Source organism: Silene latifolia, chromosome 6 (genome assembly GCF_048544455.1).
Source record: "Silene latifolia isolate original U9 population chromosome 6, ASM4854445v1, whole genome shotgun sequence".
NCBI classification, from domain to species: Eukaryota; Viridiplantae; Streptophyta; class Magnoliopsida; order Caryophyllales; family Caryophyllaceae; genus Silene; species Silene latifolia.
The window spans coordinates 38618959-38637128 of NC_133531.1; the positions used below are offsets into that span (position 1 = coordinate 38618959).

Below are 18170 nucleotides of genomic sequence, written 5' to 3' on the forward strand. Positions count from 1 at the left end.
CTAGTTAATAAGAATCAGCATTACAAAGACAACAAATAAACCAAGTAACATATGAGTCATATAAGGCTATAAAAGTACACAAATTCTCATTGAAGACATGACATATCCGTCACTTTGGAGTGACGGATACCATTTTAATAATATCCATCACACATGTACATCCATTCATCCTCAAGACTAATCATGCATGACACCTCACACAAGACATACAAAATACACAAAATAAGAGCTTACAAACAAATCCAATATCTCTGACAAAAAAAAAAAAAAAAAAACAAATCCAATATATAAGGCTATAACCAAAAGAGCGATATTATAGCAATACAAATGACTTGCATCGTCATGACCAAAATAGTGCATATCACAAGGATACAAGGCACTAAAAGGGAGTACACGACCGAAAAAGCAACATCATAGCACACAACCCAAGCGGTACTTAAGACATTGCTCACTATGGTAAAAAAAATGATCCATAGTACGGGAAGGAATTCATAACCAAAATAGCGACATTATGAACCTACTATAGAGGACTCACGACTAAAGAGCGACATCGTGAAATGACAACCCAAGGCACATGCAATACTATTTCAATTTTCAACTTTTCCTTTGACGACGAAGTTTCTTTTAAACAGTGAATATTGTAATAATATCCAAAATATTTAACGTTTTATTTAAGTATTTTATTTTATTCTCAAATTTTATACCCCTTACTTTTAAGAAAAGAAACCTTTGAAATCTGCTTATGTATTTAGTTTTGTTTAACGCTTATTCTTCTTTTATAAATTCAAAGAAATTAGGATTTATATGTTTATGTATAGTAGTGGCAGGTTTGATTACGTGTTGGTGGATGGTGCGGTGGTGGTGGCAAATTTTAGATAGCACGGTGGTGAGGATGGATGGTGTTTCGGTTAGTTGGTGGTCGACGAACATAGTGTCGTGCATGGTTGCGAAAAGGGAAAGGGGTTTGATAGGGAGGGTGGTCGATGTGGCGGCGTTGTGCAGCGGGGTCTGGTTTGTGGTGGTTACATCGATAATAATCCGTCAAAAGGGGATTATATAGAGTGGAAGGGTGGTCGGCTGGTGGGATAGACCGGATGGAGAGTTGGTTGGCGGATGGGGTAGAAAGGGGTGGGTAATTGGTTCGAGAGAGGGAGATAGAATAAATGACAAGGATGAAATCGTAAAAAGCGCAAGTGAAAATTAAAGTGTTTACAAGAAAATTAACGACCCTGAAAAATGTATAAGCAGATAACTGTTTACCATATTCCGTATTATTGATCTACGCACCCCTTCATGAAAATAAGTTATTACTATATATAATTTCCAAAATCTAAGACTTAGATATTGCTTCAAACAAAAATAGATTAACGGGTGTCATGAAACCATCTAAATTCGTGATCTCTTGATCACACTAATGGTGATATTATGTCGAAGTAAATCATCTCATTAAAACCTTAAAGTAATAGTTGAAATTCAACCAGTAATCTTTTATTCTAAGAGCGGACAAGCTATTACAAAGTATGAAATATATATCCGATCTAATTGATGATAAATGGCCTAATTATTGATCGTTAGTTATCTGTTTAGAAGTATATTTTAAGCGGAAAGTAATGTAACATGTGAAAAAAGAATCAATTTGATATAATAAGAATTCAATAAGGTTACTTTTCTAGTAGAGTTGGTTGGGTTGATTATAAAAAATAATAGTAAAACATACGAGGATTTATATGCTATTGTATAACACAAATTCTCATTGATGCATAGTTTTTTGTCTTCGGTGAAGACGGCCAAATGTCGCTTATTTTAACTACAAAACGTTACTTCATTTTAATGACAAACTATTCTACTTTAAAATTATTTACCTTAAAATGGTTACATTTTCATCTTAAATGGGTGACATTTTTCGTCTTTCACCAAGACCAAATATATCACCATCAAAGAAGACTTGATTGTATAAATATAGAAAGACTAAATCTCTTTTTATTATTTTAAGTGAATTATATTACTCTAACGTGGGACTTTGGATAGTAATTGGTAAAATTGCAACTATAATATGCGGGTGTTTGGTTCAGTAATAGGAAAGAGAACGGAATTAACAAAGAAAAGTAGGGGAAAGAAATGAGATTACCCATAATGTCCTAATTGTTTGGTTGATCAATCCTTATCCTTACTTCTTAAAAAGAGGGAACTTGAGGAACTGTTGCAATGAATAGTTACCCCTCAAGTCCCTTCTCCACCCTTAGATCTTCCCCTTTCAATTCATGCCCTCCATTTCACTTGCATTTTCGTCCACTGCTTTATCACATTTTCTTCTGTTCTCATCCACTCCTTTCAATCTCATAAAGCCTCTCTCTTTCATTCTTCACTTTACTCCTTCTCTATTCTCTCTTCTCTGGACGCTGATACCACGGTCAGTCAGACATGATGATGAACTGGCATGAGACGATGGCGGTGATGTTGATGACGACGACGATAGGTTTGTTTTCTGGGCCATTATCATTTTTCTATTTTGTTGTTGATTAGTTCACTCTTTGTTTTCTGTTTGTGCCATGTTAAATTTTAAGGTTTGGTTCTTCATTTTGCATTTTATTACCCATCTCGCATTCTCATTTGCTTCTCTCATAAAATACTACTCTCTTAATCCTTCCCAAATTCACTTCTCCTTTTATAAACCTTCACAAATCTCACACAAATTACTTCAAATAACCGGTTTCCATCTCAAATTCATCACTTGAATCAACCTAAATTCTCAGATCACTTAAATATCACGAATTAGGGTTATGGTACACAATTAAATTGGGGATTTCGATTGTTTTGGATTACTAATAAATAAGGTTTTGTTGAACATGGCTTGGAGTTGTTTTGAGACTCCCATTTTGTCTTCACTTTGAAGAAATGCTGCTACTTTTGTGCTCAAATGGTCCCCAAATTAAGAGTTTTGTTGCTGTCAATTTTGAGGTAGAAAAACGCCAAAATGCATCACATGTGTGAGTTGTTAAATTGCAAGTTCACCATTACTTTGGGCATTTTTAAATTCACGTCATTCCCCTTGCATTCCCAAACAATTGGATTAGCTTAGGGTCATTTAGAAACAATGGACATGTGATATATGCTAATTGAAAGCTCGGAAATAACCCGACAACACGCACTTCAGAAGGTGTTCAGCAGCTATATCCAGAATACCACCCTACTTGCAGAGTCCATAACTCTCTGATGCCTTAGAGTTAACAAGCCCAACATATACCATTTTGTAGCTTCAAGAGTTATCTACCACCTCCAAAAAGAATTACCCCAAAATGTTGCTTAGATTGAGAGATATGGCCATTTTTGTAATGACAGGTCAGGCTGAACTTGAGTTGTACATTTCAGCACGCAGTGACAACTTTCAGATGGCATAACTCTTGACTCAAGTTGAACCACAAGGTGACCCATGTACCAAATCAAAGCTAGATGAGTTGGCTATCATCTACAATTGGAATCACGCAAGAACAAGGCCTGGATCTTGAGTTATTAAACCGTTGGTAAGTTCAGGTCTGAAATGTGCGTCATACCATTCTTCTGCAGGGTCTGCTTGCAACAGCCATAAGTCGAGCTACACATAGGCTATGAGCATAATTCCACCTCTCAGTTTTAGCTAACATTCCAAGATTTCCAACCATATAAATATCATCAAATATTTTTGAGTGTAGCTCAAGATATGATGCCAATACCCGGCTCTCTTACTCTGACTTGATGTCAGAATGCTCTTTCGAGTACACATTTGTTACTTCGATGCAACCAAGAGCTTTAATACTTGTAATGCTTGCTATGATCATTAAACTTATTGTCACTTGATTATTCATGTTGCAGATGGCTATAGCAAATGAGTTCTAATTGCTTCTGTGATTGCTACAAGAAAAGATGCTTATGCTGGTTATGGTAATTTGCTTATACTCCCTCAATTTAATCCCCCTGTATTATAGTTCCTCCTGATTTTTTATGGTATATATCAGTGTACATGTCGTTAATTTTAGTTTATTTTCCATCGTAATCACGCTCAGGTCACTCACCAGTCATCCAAAACAACTTCGCCAGGTTCTCTTTTATTATTTCTAAAGTAATTGGTTTGAATAACAATGATTTATTTTAATCTGCGTATGACTATTTAGTGTATTAAACTGGCTAACAAGGCGTTTACTTTTATGAATTTAATGTTGTATCAGGTTTGTTAGCCTCACAAAATCAACTAACTCGGCCCAGCTGATCATTACTCTGTTATTGTCATCGGCAGAACCTCCAGAAGAAATCACATTTTTGCTCAACACTGTGATCCTTAACAGTGTAGAGCAAGTTTGGCTTATATAACTATAAGCAATTAAGCATCCATATCAAGGTTTTTGCATTTGTGCATTCTTATTTAGTCTCTTTAGATAATGCATGTCTGAACTATATTTGTGTAAAAATAGACGTTTTTGGTAATTCTTGTAGTGTAATTGTGCTTTTATGGTGTTTTTAAAGTTGAATAGATGATGGTTTTATTATAGCGTGGTTTAATAACTTGGTTATAGGCAACCAAATAATTACTATTTCTGTAACACGTCCACCAGATTTATACGATATATCAAGCTTACCTTTCAATGAACAATCTGTGACTACAGAGGAGACAATTATATCTCTTATCAAAACGCTGCTTTTCCCCCCTTTCTGTTTAATCGAGCTAATCCTTCATGTTTGGTTTGTTTGCCAGGTATTACCTTATGTGATCGCCTATAAATGCAACGGTTCAGGTAATAATTGACTATTATTTATCGTTTTGTTTATTTTTAGTTCTTTTAAATCTCAATGTGGAATTATTTATCGTCTTCGCTTATATTGACACTTGACAAATGGCAATACCTTTTAGAACTGCGTACTTACATCTTTATCGTACTCACTGCCCATTTTTTTTCCCTTTTTACTACTCATATCTCAAGTATGGTTGTTGTTCTTGTTATTAGTGATAGGCTATGACTGGAAACATTTTACCCTTTTATTTCTCCTTTCTTCCTGAGTGGATCAATTGAGTTGTTGCAAGATGTGCGGGTGAAGTTGCAGCATGAATTAAAGATGAGATTATGTGTGCATGTAGTGCTATGTTATTGATCAGAAGTTATGTAATAGGATTTAGTTAATTTGCTGGCTGTTTTGGCTCTGGTTGTGAAACAAGTGTATTGATATTGGTATTTGATTTTAATGTGAATAAATATATTTTAATTTTATCCAAATATCATCAATATTTTTTTTTTTTTAAACCAAGAGGGATAGAGAACTGTTAGCTTACCCAACCATTCTCTTTTCCTAGGAAAAGAAAACGCTTATCAGGTGTTCTCTAAAGCTCATTTCAAGCGTTCTCTATGATTGTGAATACAAAACGCCTCTTACAACTGTTCTCTAAGCTCTAGAGAGCGCTGAGTTGAAGAACGCCTCTGAGGCGTTCTCTAAAGCTCATTTCAACAGTTCTCTATATTCATTTTTGTAGTAGTGTAACGTCTTTCTACTTTTCATTGTTTATTATTTTCATCTTTGTTTTCCGACTCTCTTGATTGGTGTTTTGATCTTTGCACTCTGGGTTTTTACTCGTATGTCTTCCTTATTGTTGTTAATCATGTTGGAAATCTTATTCTTTTCATTATTTTTGATCTATGTACAACTACACCATTTCAGCGTTGAAATTCCCTTCAGTTTGCTTTGATGTGTTGTTGATGGATTAGTTTTATTATTTGACAGGCTGGTGTTTGGTTTCGTTGTTGCTGGCGGTACGGCATGCCTTTATTTTCAAGAACAAGCTTATTATATGGGTGCTTTGTACCGTACTTTATAATTACTTCTACTTTTTCCAACAGCTGCTGTTTATTTGGGCCCGTACCTGACGGTGTGGCAGTTGCTTAGTTTGCCGTCTTGGGATGTGGCCTCAGCTCTATTTGCAGGTATACGGTTATTATATGGGTATTTCTTGGGTAGTTCTTTTTATTGGGTTTTAATTTTCTTTTGGGCCCTTGCAATCAGTTTTTAATGATCTGTCTGCCAATGTAGCAGATGGTGAAAGTTGTTGCTTGGTCATGTGCCTGGCTGCCCGCCTGGCTGCCCTGCTAATGTTGATAGCATATAAGGGTACGTGTGAACCATTGTTATGGGCCCATTCATAGATGTGTAACGAATAAATTATGCAGTGCAGTACTTTTACCTTTAGCTTGTGCTAACAGGTCGTTTTCGTCTGTTCTTGTATGCTTAGAAACTAGAGGTGTCTAAGTTGTTGGTTCCTATTGACCTATGATGTGCTTGTATCCCTGTCTGGCTGTGCAAGACCGCTGAAATGTGGAATCATCGAGTGTTGGGCTGTCTTGACTGGGTTGTTAATGTATTCGACCCTTTAGTTTGCGTGCCCTTGCCATGCTCAATGCTACCCCAGGGAACATTAACATGTAATCCTGGCACATTAACATTTATGCTCGGTACTTCAGTTGTGTTTAGAGTGTTGTATGTTCACGTGGTTTGCCAATCAATCTCCAAAAAAATAACCCCCCTTACCTCCTAAATTGTTCTATGAAATTCGGCTTTCCTCTTCCCTAAGCGTTACGATAGTTTAGCGTCGCAGGTCAAATGCTTTTTCACTGTGGTGTTTCTTGATGTTCTTATTAAAAGTCAGTTTTACATGTCATATACGTGTACTTCATGCCTAAAGGAAAGCGTCAATCCTACTCCACGGTAAGCACATCTAACAATACAGGTCACAATCACACAATCCCACATTCTTATCCATCAAATGTTTCATATGTCCAGAATGGCCATGACGTTTGAGGCACATGACGGGACTGGAGATTATACTCTCACTGCGTACACCGATAACGCAGAAAGGCTTCTGGAAGTGAAGGTTGTCGCCTTGTACTCCATGCCTGCACAGGTATTCTCAATATTAATTTTTTCAGGCAAGCGCATTAATCTTGTGCACTCCAATATGCAAATAGAAATCGGGAATGTAATGTGTCAAATCCGCATCTTACATATACACCCATTTCCATTCACAAAATCCATTAACAAATGTTCTGTTGGCATTATATGAATTGTAATTTAACGTGCATGCTAATTGGTATTTAGTTTTAGTCTATGGGAGTCTGTTATGGAAACAGTAAAAAAAAACACAAAAAAAAAGGAAAAACTACAATGGGGAGTACACTTAAATTATGTCGTCAATATGATCATTAAAACGGAAGCAAATATTTCTAAAACAATAAATACAACATCTTTATTAAGATCGATATATTTGATTTAAAGAAAAAAAATGAATTAAGCAGACACCAATTGACTAAGTAAGTTGTCTGAATGGTACTCTACCAAGCCTGCATACTCAATATATATGCATATATAAATGTATTATCGTCTGAGCCTCATCATAATTACATGTCCCTTATATGTAGGAGCGCAACATCTACCTTGGCCATGTCGAGGACAAACTAAGGAATACTAAACTATACATTCAGGTTGTGCCAGGACGGTCTCTTTTCCGGACTCAGGAACTGAATTCGGTGCTCAATCAGGTTTCACTAATCTAAGCAGAAAAAAAAAGTCCAGGGCCGGCTTGTTAGCTTTTGAACAGCTTTTGTTCCCGCTGCGCGCTTTAAAGTACATGACGGAAAGGTTTTAGGGGTAGGTAGCCCAAACTCCAAAGCACGGAGGTGTATTTGAAATAGACAGGCAGCTAATTACTGGACTTAGCAGATGGTTAGTAGAATGTACCTCTTTAAAAAAACTTACATTTTGTATAAAGGTATCTATCTTTCCCTGCAAAACTATATTTCAAGGCCACATGCTTTATTGACTTCCTTCCAACATAGTCTAATCTAGCCTACATGTCATGCTTCTATTATGACCCTACACCCTAAGTAATGCTCCCGCTGGAGTTTACACCGCAGTAATGTAGAATGAGAATGCTAAACTGCACTTTCAATCCCCCATCATAAGACCCGTTTCAGTGTTACTTATGATAGGCAATGTCACGCCACACATTATGCGTAAAATGGACCTCCTAGATGGTTATGTCTCCCAGAATATAGGTAACTATTCTATGTTGCAGCGCATGATCACTCTACAACATCTCTATTAGTTTCGTATCCACAATTGATCGGATTGGAGCACCGCGCCCGGTAGGGCGCGGAGCAACAACTAGTAATAAAAAAAAATGGAATCATAACCATAAAACCCAATATCACCACCCCCACCAGCGTCACCCACTACCTGCCACCATCGCTCATACCCGCATCACCACTAGTAGCGACGTCGACAACCCATCAGCATTGCCACCTCATTGCCCTCCTCACCCCCCGACAAACACCAATTATATAAATCTCTACTTCTAAACATTCACTACACTAACTCTACAAAAAACCACCACTTTCATTTAAAACTCCCTCTCCCATCACCTAAAACACCAAACGTGATTGGTTTTAGTTGGGTGATGGCCTGGTGGGGGAAGGGGTTTCGTATAATGATGGTGGCTTTTCATGGTGACTTTTCCCAATCTCTAAATAACTAGTTTTTGATCACGTGTTCCCACGGGCTATCTTCAAAATTGCACTATAAATAATATTTATATTATTACTTTCTCCTAGTCTGAGTAATGGTTCCCTTTCTTTTTGGGCACCAAAATTAAATAAATGAATTTAGAACACACAAAACACCATATCTCACATGAAATTGAATTTGGACAACACAAAACTTACCAAAAAAAAAAAGGAAAAGCAACACTCGACTAGCATGGAAATGAAAAGGGAACCATTACTTGGACTAGGAGGGACTAGGGAGTATTATAATTATCATAATTTATACGGGTAGTTGCCATGGTACCCCTGAAATTTGCATTTTTTTCCCAAATACCTCCACTTTTCTCAAATTTATTTTAATAGCTCATATCTCTTAGTCAAAATTTCATAAAGGCGTGATTTTTTTGTCTCAAATTGTAGATCTCGAAAAGGTAATTATTTTGGAAAAAAAACCATTTTCTGCACATGTGGTCGAAAAAAAACTGGTCAAATATTTCTTGAACGAATAAATTCTGGTAAATCGTAACTCCGTTCTAAGATATTAGAAAACGGAGTGATTTTAAATAGATCGGTCATAAATTGACTTAACCCGACAACTCATTTGATCAAGGTATAAACCCGTCACTATTTCCTACTTAATCCGTATTATTCTTTTATTATACGAAGTATATACTCCGTATATTCATACTACCGACCACTTCATGAAAATAAATTATTTATTTTTGTTTTTTAGAATCTAAGGTTACGAAAAAATTCTAAGGTCTATTGGGTGTACAAGAATATCGTACACCCTAACCAATGAGATGCCTTAATTTTTATTTTAGTAAGATTATGTTCTTTTATTTATGGAGAATTTAGTCAATTTTAATATTCTCATTGGGTATGGTGTACGATGACGTGGTACATCCGGTGTACCCAAGCTAAGATTACATAAGCTCATTTTCAGTTGTTTTATTGACAAATTCTATATTCGTTTGTTGGCGGCCTGGCGTTATCACTTACTCCCTCCATTCAACTCCACTTTACAACTTTCTATTTTGCGCACTATTCACAAGCGGACATTCAACTTCAATTTTCTCTTGATACATAAGTGAAAATATATTCATGTGGGATCTTATTTGATTCGTCTTTAAGAGTACATTAAAAATATTTAACTTTTATAATTTTTGCAAATACGCGGCTAATGATATTTATCGTGTAAAAGCTGCATTGGCAAACGTGATAAAAGAAAGTTGTAAAGTGGACTTGAATGGAGGGAGTATTATCATTTGTCAATTCACAAGTATAAACACGCAATTGAAGCACCAGACTTTTTCTTCATTTCCAAAGACACGAATTCTTGTTTCAGCTGCCACAAAAAAAATATTCTTGTTTTAAATTACCATTTTCGTCTAAAATAATAAAGCGAGATTTTTTAACCATTTTATGTTCAGATGTAACCACAATAGTTCAGCTAGTGTTGTAGCTTATTGATAACCAGGCAAACTTTTTTTCAATTATGGTCACATTTTGGTATTTTGCTATAAAATGGTCTAAAAAATCCGTTTAATTATTTTAGACGAAAATACTGTCTTAAGGGATCAACTCTTCCTAAGATGCACTCAATCGGTATTATACAAGAGGATTAGAAATTTAATATCTCTGCGTTTTTCATTTCGTCATTGCTCTTTCATGAACGCATTTTACTCTTTCACGAACTTTTTTTCATAACTTTTCCATTCACTGTCCTTTTTAGAAAACAAAGAATACAGTTTCTCTCTCTCTCTCTTTTCCCTCTCCTCTAAAAATTAGTCCTAATCTTACCAAAATCATCAATTGTGCACTTTAATTCACACATTAAACAAGTAATTATTCTAATCCCCTATTTACTAAATGAATAGGCGAAACTCCAATTTTTCCAGCCTAAACATATTTCCTTAAATAAATTTAGTTAGTTTTAGCATATTCTATAAGTATGTTGGGCTTTATGTCATTTAGTAGTATTTTACATTCTACACAAAATTATCTCCAAATGATATAAAAAGGAATTCTTTTTTTTGTTTAAAGAATCATACGAAAAAATTCATTGATTTTCTATGATAAAAAGTTGCGGCTAGAAATATATTATCAGTAAAATTTTATAAAATAACACCATTAATCTCTCAGTAATAGGAAAAACTTTCATTGAAATACACATTTTACGATTAATAAAATTTTGATTTTGATTTTTCAAATCAAAATATAACGATGAGAAATGTAAAAAAAAATTAGTTAATTTAAATTTCATAAATATAACACACTAAAAAAAGTAAAACTCTATATATACCGTGCATATATTGCACGGGAGCTAAACTAGTTTGATCAACAATTCGTCAATTTTTTGTATCAAAATTAATTTAACTGCAAAATTTTACGATTAGGGTCTATTGAGGAAGTTATGGTTGGGTGGCTATCGGGCCGGTCGCGGAAGGGGATAGAGCAGGGTAGAGGTCGTCGACGTAGGGGTGGGGGTATGTTGGTCGTGCGGCTGAAGTCGAGGAGGGATGATGGTCGTTGTTTGGGGGTAGGACGAATGGTGATGGTAGGTGTGCGGCATCGCGGCAATCTGGGTGGCGGGTGACAGTCTGGGTGGGTGGCCTTGACCGGCTATATGCAGGCGACTGGGGAGGTGGGGCAGTGGAGGGAGCGACGAGACGGTGGTTGTTGGGGTGGTGGTGGTTGATAGTTGTTGGTGGGAGAGAATCGAAAGGTTAAATCGAATTGAGAACAAAAATGTTATTGAAATAACAAGGGTATAATGGTCATTCATGTTCATGATTGAGTAAATCATGTCTATGAATGAGCACCACCCTTTTATTTTCCTTGTACCTTTAAAATAACACAAAATCTCATTGAAGACGGCACGTATCCGTCACTTTGGAATGACGGATACCATTTTCTCTTACAAATGACCCAAATAGAGGAGAGAGGGAAGCACATGGGGGTGCCCCCACCTTATCCCCCCTATCTGTTTTGTGAGTGACATTATCCGTCATTTGCTCCGACCCGTCTTCAGCAAGACTAACTGTTAAAATAATACAATTTCCGTCATCAAAACCATTTGTTTACCTTTAATTAAAATAAAATATCTATCTAAATTTTTTTTTTTGTATAAATGGGAGGAAGTACATTTATGTATTGAGTACAAATATCGTTAATATTTTTATACGGAATATATTTTATAATAATTTCTTACACTAGATTATTATTACCACGAATATTAGTGCACCTCTTTTGTTGATCCCTTTATTTTGATACTGATTTAAAGATAAAATAGATAATATACTAGTATAAACATGGTGGTCCTAAATCACTCTTTAACTCTTTTTATGTTTCATATGACTGATTTGCCTTTTAATTTTCAACCTCTCAAATAACAGTTACTTATATTATAATAGCATCAAGGATATTTTTGTCCATTACTTATAATTGGAGTATCTTAATAATTTTTGTGAATGTATTTAAGTTCACCCTATAAATATCAGTTAACTTAACCAATAAATTAATGAAGATGGGTTAGATAAGGTGACTAGGTGAGTGTTTTACTTAGGCAAGCATAAATTGACGGAAGTCAGTGACTTAAAAACCAAACTGGTGCACTTTCCACGCAAAACCTAATTAAGCAAAAGATGCCTATAATAATATCAAAAGATGGTTAATAGAAAACAATATTTAGTCATTGGATAATGGATAATTCCTTTATCTTTTGCTTTTTAAAAAGGTATGCATGGAGGTCTGGACACAAACATAAATTATTGGTGACTCAAAAAGTGATTACTGACCCACGAGATCAGGCATTGCCAATAATGTTGGAGCATCCATGAATCTTGATATTTAACTAACACAACTTATATGTTTAAGTAGCAAATAAACATAAATTGATAGCTCTTTTTTTATTTTCTGATGAGGTGTGGTTATGTTATCTTCCTTATTTTTGTGTTATTTATTTATAGGTTCATTTCATCTAACATAAACCTCGTAAAATTGATCCCGTCTAAATGACCCAACCCAAAAACACGACCTGTACATAATCCAACACCCAAATTTTGGACCCGAGCTTGACTCGAATCCCAATTGACCCGACTCGAGTGATTGTTGCACACTAACTTCTGGCTACTGTGCATAAATAACTAGATTATAACTGCCTCGAAAATGACCGGATTCGAAATGATCCGACCTTACTAGAGCTCTTGCAAACCCGAAGTTGACCAGAACTGACCCGACCCAAACCCAGCTGAGTTGACCTGTTTGTTAGGGTTACGACTTTACATCCAAGGCTAAGGTTTGATGATCGGAGAGAGGGATAAATAAAATAAGATTAAAAGTTTCCAAAATAAGAAAGGTGAAGAAAACCAGACCCGGCCCAGATGGGTGTACAACTCGCGCGGTCGCACAGGGCCTCAAAATTTGGAGGCCCAATTCTGTTGCCAGTTTAAGATTATATAATTATTACGACACAATAATAGCAGTATAATATTAGTGGTGTAGCGGTAGTTAGGTGGGATTTTCCCCTGGAAACCCACGTGGGCCTTATTTATTACTCTCTCCATTCAACTCCACTTTGAATGTTTCTCTTTTGCACACTATTCACAAGCGGACATTCAATCAACTTCAATTTTCTCTCGATATATAAGTTAAAATATATTTATGTGGGATCTTATTTGATTCGTCTTTAAGAGTATATTAAAAATATCTAACTTTTATTATTTTTACAAATACGTAGCTAAAGATATCTACCGCGTAAAAGCCGTGTTGGCAAACGTGATAAAGCAAACATGTAAAGTGGAGTTGAATGGAGGGAGTAGTAGCTTTCTCCATAATTTCAATTCGGCGTTGCTCTTTCACATACGTAGTTTACAATGTTACCCTTCTCATTTATTTCTTCCTTTACCCATTCAATTTTTTTTCTCCCTTTCATAATCCCCCTTCACCATTAAATCACCACCACCCATCTCCATTAACCACCACACACCTTCATTAACCAACACCTCGCCGGAAACCCATCACTCCGGCCGACCCCACGCTTGCCGGACCTCTGCCAGCAATCCCCTGCGACTGCCGGCACTCCCCAGCAAACAAAAAAAAATAATGATTTACGAGAGAAAAAAAACGAACGATGAAGAACAACAGTAACCCCTCCCCTGCACTCCCCCTCCCCTGCAACTGACCCGACCCGACAACAGTAACAGCAACACCCTACCCCATGCGACTCCAACCACCGACCACCTGAGCCGACAACCCTCCTTCACAGCCCACCCCTCCCCCACACTCCCCTTTCCCCCCACACTGCCTTTCTCCGCTCCGACCATCGTCCTGCCATACCCCTACTCCGACAACCGTCGTCCACCATGCCTCTACCCCGAACACCATAGTCCATCAAACAAACCACCATGCCTTCCGCCATCAGTATAATTGAAGAACTTGAAAAAAATAATTTTAAGACAAAAATAATTAATAAACAATAAACAAGTTTTTAATAATTGCTAAACAAATTAGTATTACTTTATTAATTGAAAATTTTGAAGAATTGTAATCCATTGTTCAAGTTTTAGAAGAATTAGGTTTTAATTTTAGGGAAAATGGTATATAAAAAACCTAATTTGTTTAGATTTAGGAAAAGGGTAGAGGATGGAAACTTTATGAAAATAAGTATGTGAAAGAGTAAAAGGGGTATGTGAAAGAGTAAAAGGGGTATGTGAAAGAGCAATACCCTTTCAATTTTAATTTGATCTCATATGTTTTTATCTAGGTTTATTTTCAAAATATAATTCAAATTTCTTTTAGCAAGTCTCCCTTATGACGGATCAAATAGCACTCATATTGGTAGATAAGACAAAAATTAGACTGTGTCTAGAGAATCACAAGTGGCATATTATTTGATCTGTCACAAGCTTGTGACGAATACTGTTCGTCACAAATGAGAATTTCTTTTGTACATACATTTTATTCCAATGATAATATTTTATTTGATCAATTATATAATACTTCCTCCGTCTCAATCATTTGTTTGACTTTTTATTTTTCGTGGAGAGTATCTTAATCAAAGACAAACAAATGGTCGGAACAGAAGGAGTAATGACCTCATTTCATAAATTTTCTTTTTATTCGCGACGGTTAAAAATTGTCATCTAACTCTTAAGGCGACTCTAAATTAGGCCCCATTATAAGATTTCGCACAGGGCCATTGAAATCTCACGGACGGCTATGAAGAAAATAGTAAATAGAAGAGGTACTAGAATTAAAGCTCATTTGAAACTATTTTGCACCAAATAAATCCACATCATCACTTTAGTTTTATTTTCAATTTTCAAGTAAAACCGTTACTTCGATCAATTAGTGGCTTTAGGAGTCTTATATCTCCCACAATCCTTCTACTGGTTGGAGTGGTTTATCAAGTAAGCCGCTAATTTCAGTAGGGGTTACCAATGAGGATGAATATAAAATGATACTCCCTTCCTTCCGATTAATAGTTTACCTTTTCCTATTTAGAATGTATCGATCAATATAGTTTACATTTTTCTTTTCTAGTAAGGTCTTGTTTGGTTGTCCCTTATAAATCATGGGAGTTGGAAAATCTCATGAATTACAAAATTGTAACTTGTTTGGTTGCCTTTTTTTTGCCATGATGTAGGCATTCCATTCTCCAAGGAGTTTCCAACTCCTCCACAATGGAGGAGTTGAATTATCTAGGTCCCCCCAGGTAATTGCAAACTCCGGTGTAATTGAATTCCTACATCGGCAACCAAACTGATTATGTTAATTCACATGAATTTCATGTGGGAGTTCAATTTCCATGAATTCGATATTCCGGTGGAATTGTATTCCCACGGGTAACCAAACGAGGCCTAAATAAACCAAAGCATGTTATTAGTGGTTACTCTTGGCTTAGATAGAAATATCCTGAGGTGAGTTGGCATAAGCAGGTATGGAATACCTGACGTGTTTCTAAACACACTTTCATTAACTCGCTTATTGCAAGAGGAGCATTGCTACTGAAGGATAGATTGCAAGTGCTTGGCATATGTTCTGATGATCTGTGTTGTATATGTCATGCTGCTACTGAAACTCAAGCATTTTTTTTTCAAGATTGTTTTTACAACAAATTAGTCCTTGACAATATCTCCTTATTTTTGAATATTATTTTGAGGTATTGGCTTGGATTCAGAATAAACCGTGGTCAAAGGTTAAAAAAAGTGTTGTAATTGCCTGGGTCAGGTCGGGTTTTATTACACCGTGCCTCAAGCAACGGCTACCCGAGCCTCCAAACGGCTAGCCAAACCTCTCACAATGCAATGAATAATATGATTGCCTTCTATGTTTTAAATATGATTTGTTTCCGTATATATGTAACGGGTATAAATAGGCTATAGCATATGTAAATCACACAAGTTTCGGAATAATACAATACATCGATATTATTATCTATCGTTTCTAACATGGTATCAACTGCTTAGGTTTTTTTCGAAATCCCCAATAATTCTGCCTCCTTTCCTTCTCTCGACACCAATACACCATGACGAACAACACCGCCACTTCCACCTCTGACAATTCCCAAATCATCGATCCTTCGAAAAACACGATCTATTCTTATGCTCATGTCGAAAACCCCGGCCTCAAGATTACCAGCACTGAGTTCAACGGTCACAATTACGAGGAATGGTCGCAAGACTTCCTCCTTGCTCTCTTAGCCAAAGGCAAAAGTGGATTCCTCGACGGCACGATTCCAAAACCGGCTTCCACAGATGCTACATACGCATCTTGGCAGTTGCAAAACGCTCTCGTGACGGCATGGCTGTTTAACACACTTGACTCGACTATCAAACGATCCATCTCGAAACGACCCGAAGCAAAACAGGTATGGCTCGACATCCGTTCTCGATTTTGCCAAAACAACGATGCCCGTATTTATCGCTTGCAGGCAGACTTGGTCGCTTGTCATCAAGGGCATACGGAGACGATTATGGCATACTATAGTCGACTTATCACCCTCTGGGATGAGTCCTCTGAAGCCGACCCGGTTCCTTCATGTCCATGCAACCCGTGTTCCTGCTCATGGGTTTCCATTGTCGATGCTTGGCGTGAACGCAATAAGGTGCGTGATTTTCTAATAGGTTTGGATGAGCGATTCGACACTGCTCGATCTCAATTGCTAGGTATCAACCCCCTGCCTACACTTAATCTTATTTATAATAGACTCCTTCAGGAAGAAAGTGTTCGTTCCTTGTCGACTAACAAACCCGAATCATGCCCCGACTCCATGGCTTTTGCCACCCGTATGTCCCACAATCCCCGACCCTCTGGACCACCCCAGACCCATCACCCTCGTCCCACGAAACCTGATAATGATGACCCAAATAGACCATACTGCATTGCTTGTCGTCGTCATGGTCACCTATATCCGGTTTGCTTCCGTGTTATGTGGGAGTTTCCCGACTGGTAGGGAGACCGTCCCCGCGACAGAATTGATATTAATGATAAAGATATGAGTCGTACTGTAATTCCCGATATCCAAGGCCGCGCAAAGTATGCAGTAATTAAGAACAATATGCAGACAGCTACGCCCCGCGCTCATATGGTGTCGGGTAAGTCTCTCGATATTCCTTCCTCTTCCTCGGCCAAGCTCGACAAAATCGACCTCAACAATTTAAATTCCACCGAACTCGACGAATTAGCGACACTATGGCAGGCTCATAAGACCTCTTCCATGGACCGTCTGAATGGTAATGTTCTCTCATCTTCCTCTTGGATAATTGATACTGGTGCCTCTCATCACATGTCGGGTTGCCGTTCGTTTTTTACTAATTTACGGCCTATTAACCATTTGTCTGTTGGGTTGTCTAATGGTGATTTGACAATCGCCACCCATATAGGCGACATTCGATTCTCGGCCCGTTTGGTCTTACGCAATGTTTATTTTGCCGAAAAATTAACCTGCAATTTGATATCGGTCTCTAGCTTACTTCTTGACAACACACTCACCATTCAATTCTCTCATAAACTCTGTCTTATACAGGACCGTTCCTCGAAGATGGTGATTGGTGCGGGTGAGCAAGTCGATGGGCTCTATTTTTTTACTGGGGTTCGACACAGCATGCTTCAAGCGAATTCCGTCACCGTCCCTAATAACATCGAGCTTTGGCATCGGAGGTTGGGGCACCTCTCTTCCTCTATTTTACATTTTCTTCCTGGTTTTAATAATAGTTCTAAAACTCAGTTTTCTAGTTCTCATTGTGACATTTGTCTTCGAGCTAAACAAACTCGTGAACATTTTTCGTTAAGTTCAAGTATTGCAGACGGTATTTTCGATTTGATACATTGCGATTTATGGGGTCCATACTCTGCAAATGCTTCGTGTGGGTCACAATATTTTTTAACGATCTATGACGATTTTTCAAGGTCTACCTGGGTTTATTTAATTCGAAAGAAAAGCGATACTCGACAATTTTTATTAAATTTTTTCGCCATGGTTGAACGACAATTTCATAAGAAAATTAAAACCTTACGAAGCGACAATGGCACCGAATTCACATCCTTAAACGATTTTTTCTTTGAAAATGGAATTATTTTTCAAACCTCCCAGGTTGACACCCCTCAACA

General features: G+C 37.1%; 2 protein-coding genes and 1 long non-coding RNA gene across 6 annotated transcripts; all 3 read left to right on the forward strand.

The window, feature by feature from the left end:
* Positions 1 to 2359: 2359 nt before the first annotated feature.
* Positions 2360 to 3933, forward strand: LOC141658718 (uncharacterized). The gene is made up of 3 exons (XR_012549369.1): positions 2360 to 2476; positions 3340 to 3521; positions 3850 to 3933. It is a non-coding gene; the product is annotated as an uncharacterized LOC141658718 (long non-coding RNA).
* A 271-nt stretch (positions 3934 to 4204) lies between these two features.
* Positions 4205 to 7803, forward strand: LOC141658717 (uncharacterized). Of its 4 annotated transcripts, XR_012549367.1 has the most exons (7): positions 4205 to 4372; positions 4727 to 4766; positions 5746 to 5774; positions 5862 to 5945; positions 6055 to 6129; positions 6799 to 6919; positions 7434 to 7803. XR_012549367.1 is itself a non-coding variant. In XM_074465585.1 (3 exons), the coding sequence occupies exons 1-3, from the start codon at positions 6671 to 6673 to the stop codon at positions 7566 to 7568; spliced, it is 309 nt and encodes a 102-aa protein (XP_074321686.1). In that variant the 5' UTR covers positions 6540 to 6670; the 3' UTR covers positions 7569 to 7803. The 4 variants fall into 4 exon arrangements, 1 of the variants encoding a protein (XP_074321686.1); XR_012549366.1 differs by lacking the exons at positions 4205 to 4372; positions 4727 to 4766 and having other exon boundaries at positions 5512 to 5945; XR_012549368.1 differs by lacking the exons at positions 4205 to 4372; positions 4727 to 4766; positions 6055 to 6129 and having other exon boundaries at positions 5512 to 5945.
* Positions 7804 to 16086: 8283 nt separating this feature from the next.
* Positions 16087 to 17013, forward strand: LOC141587990 (uncharacterized). The gene has a single exon (XM_074409450.1). The coding sequence runs from the start codon at positions 16087 to 16089 to the stop codon at positions 17011 to 17013; it is 927 nt and encodes a 308-aa protein (XP_074265551.1).
* Positions 17014 to 18170: the final 1157 nt, after the last annotated feature.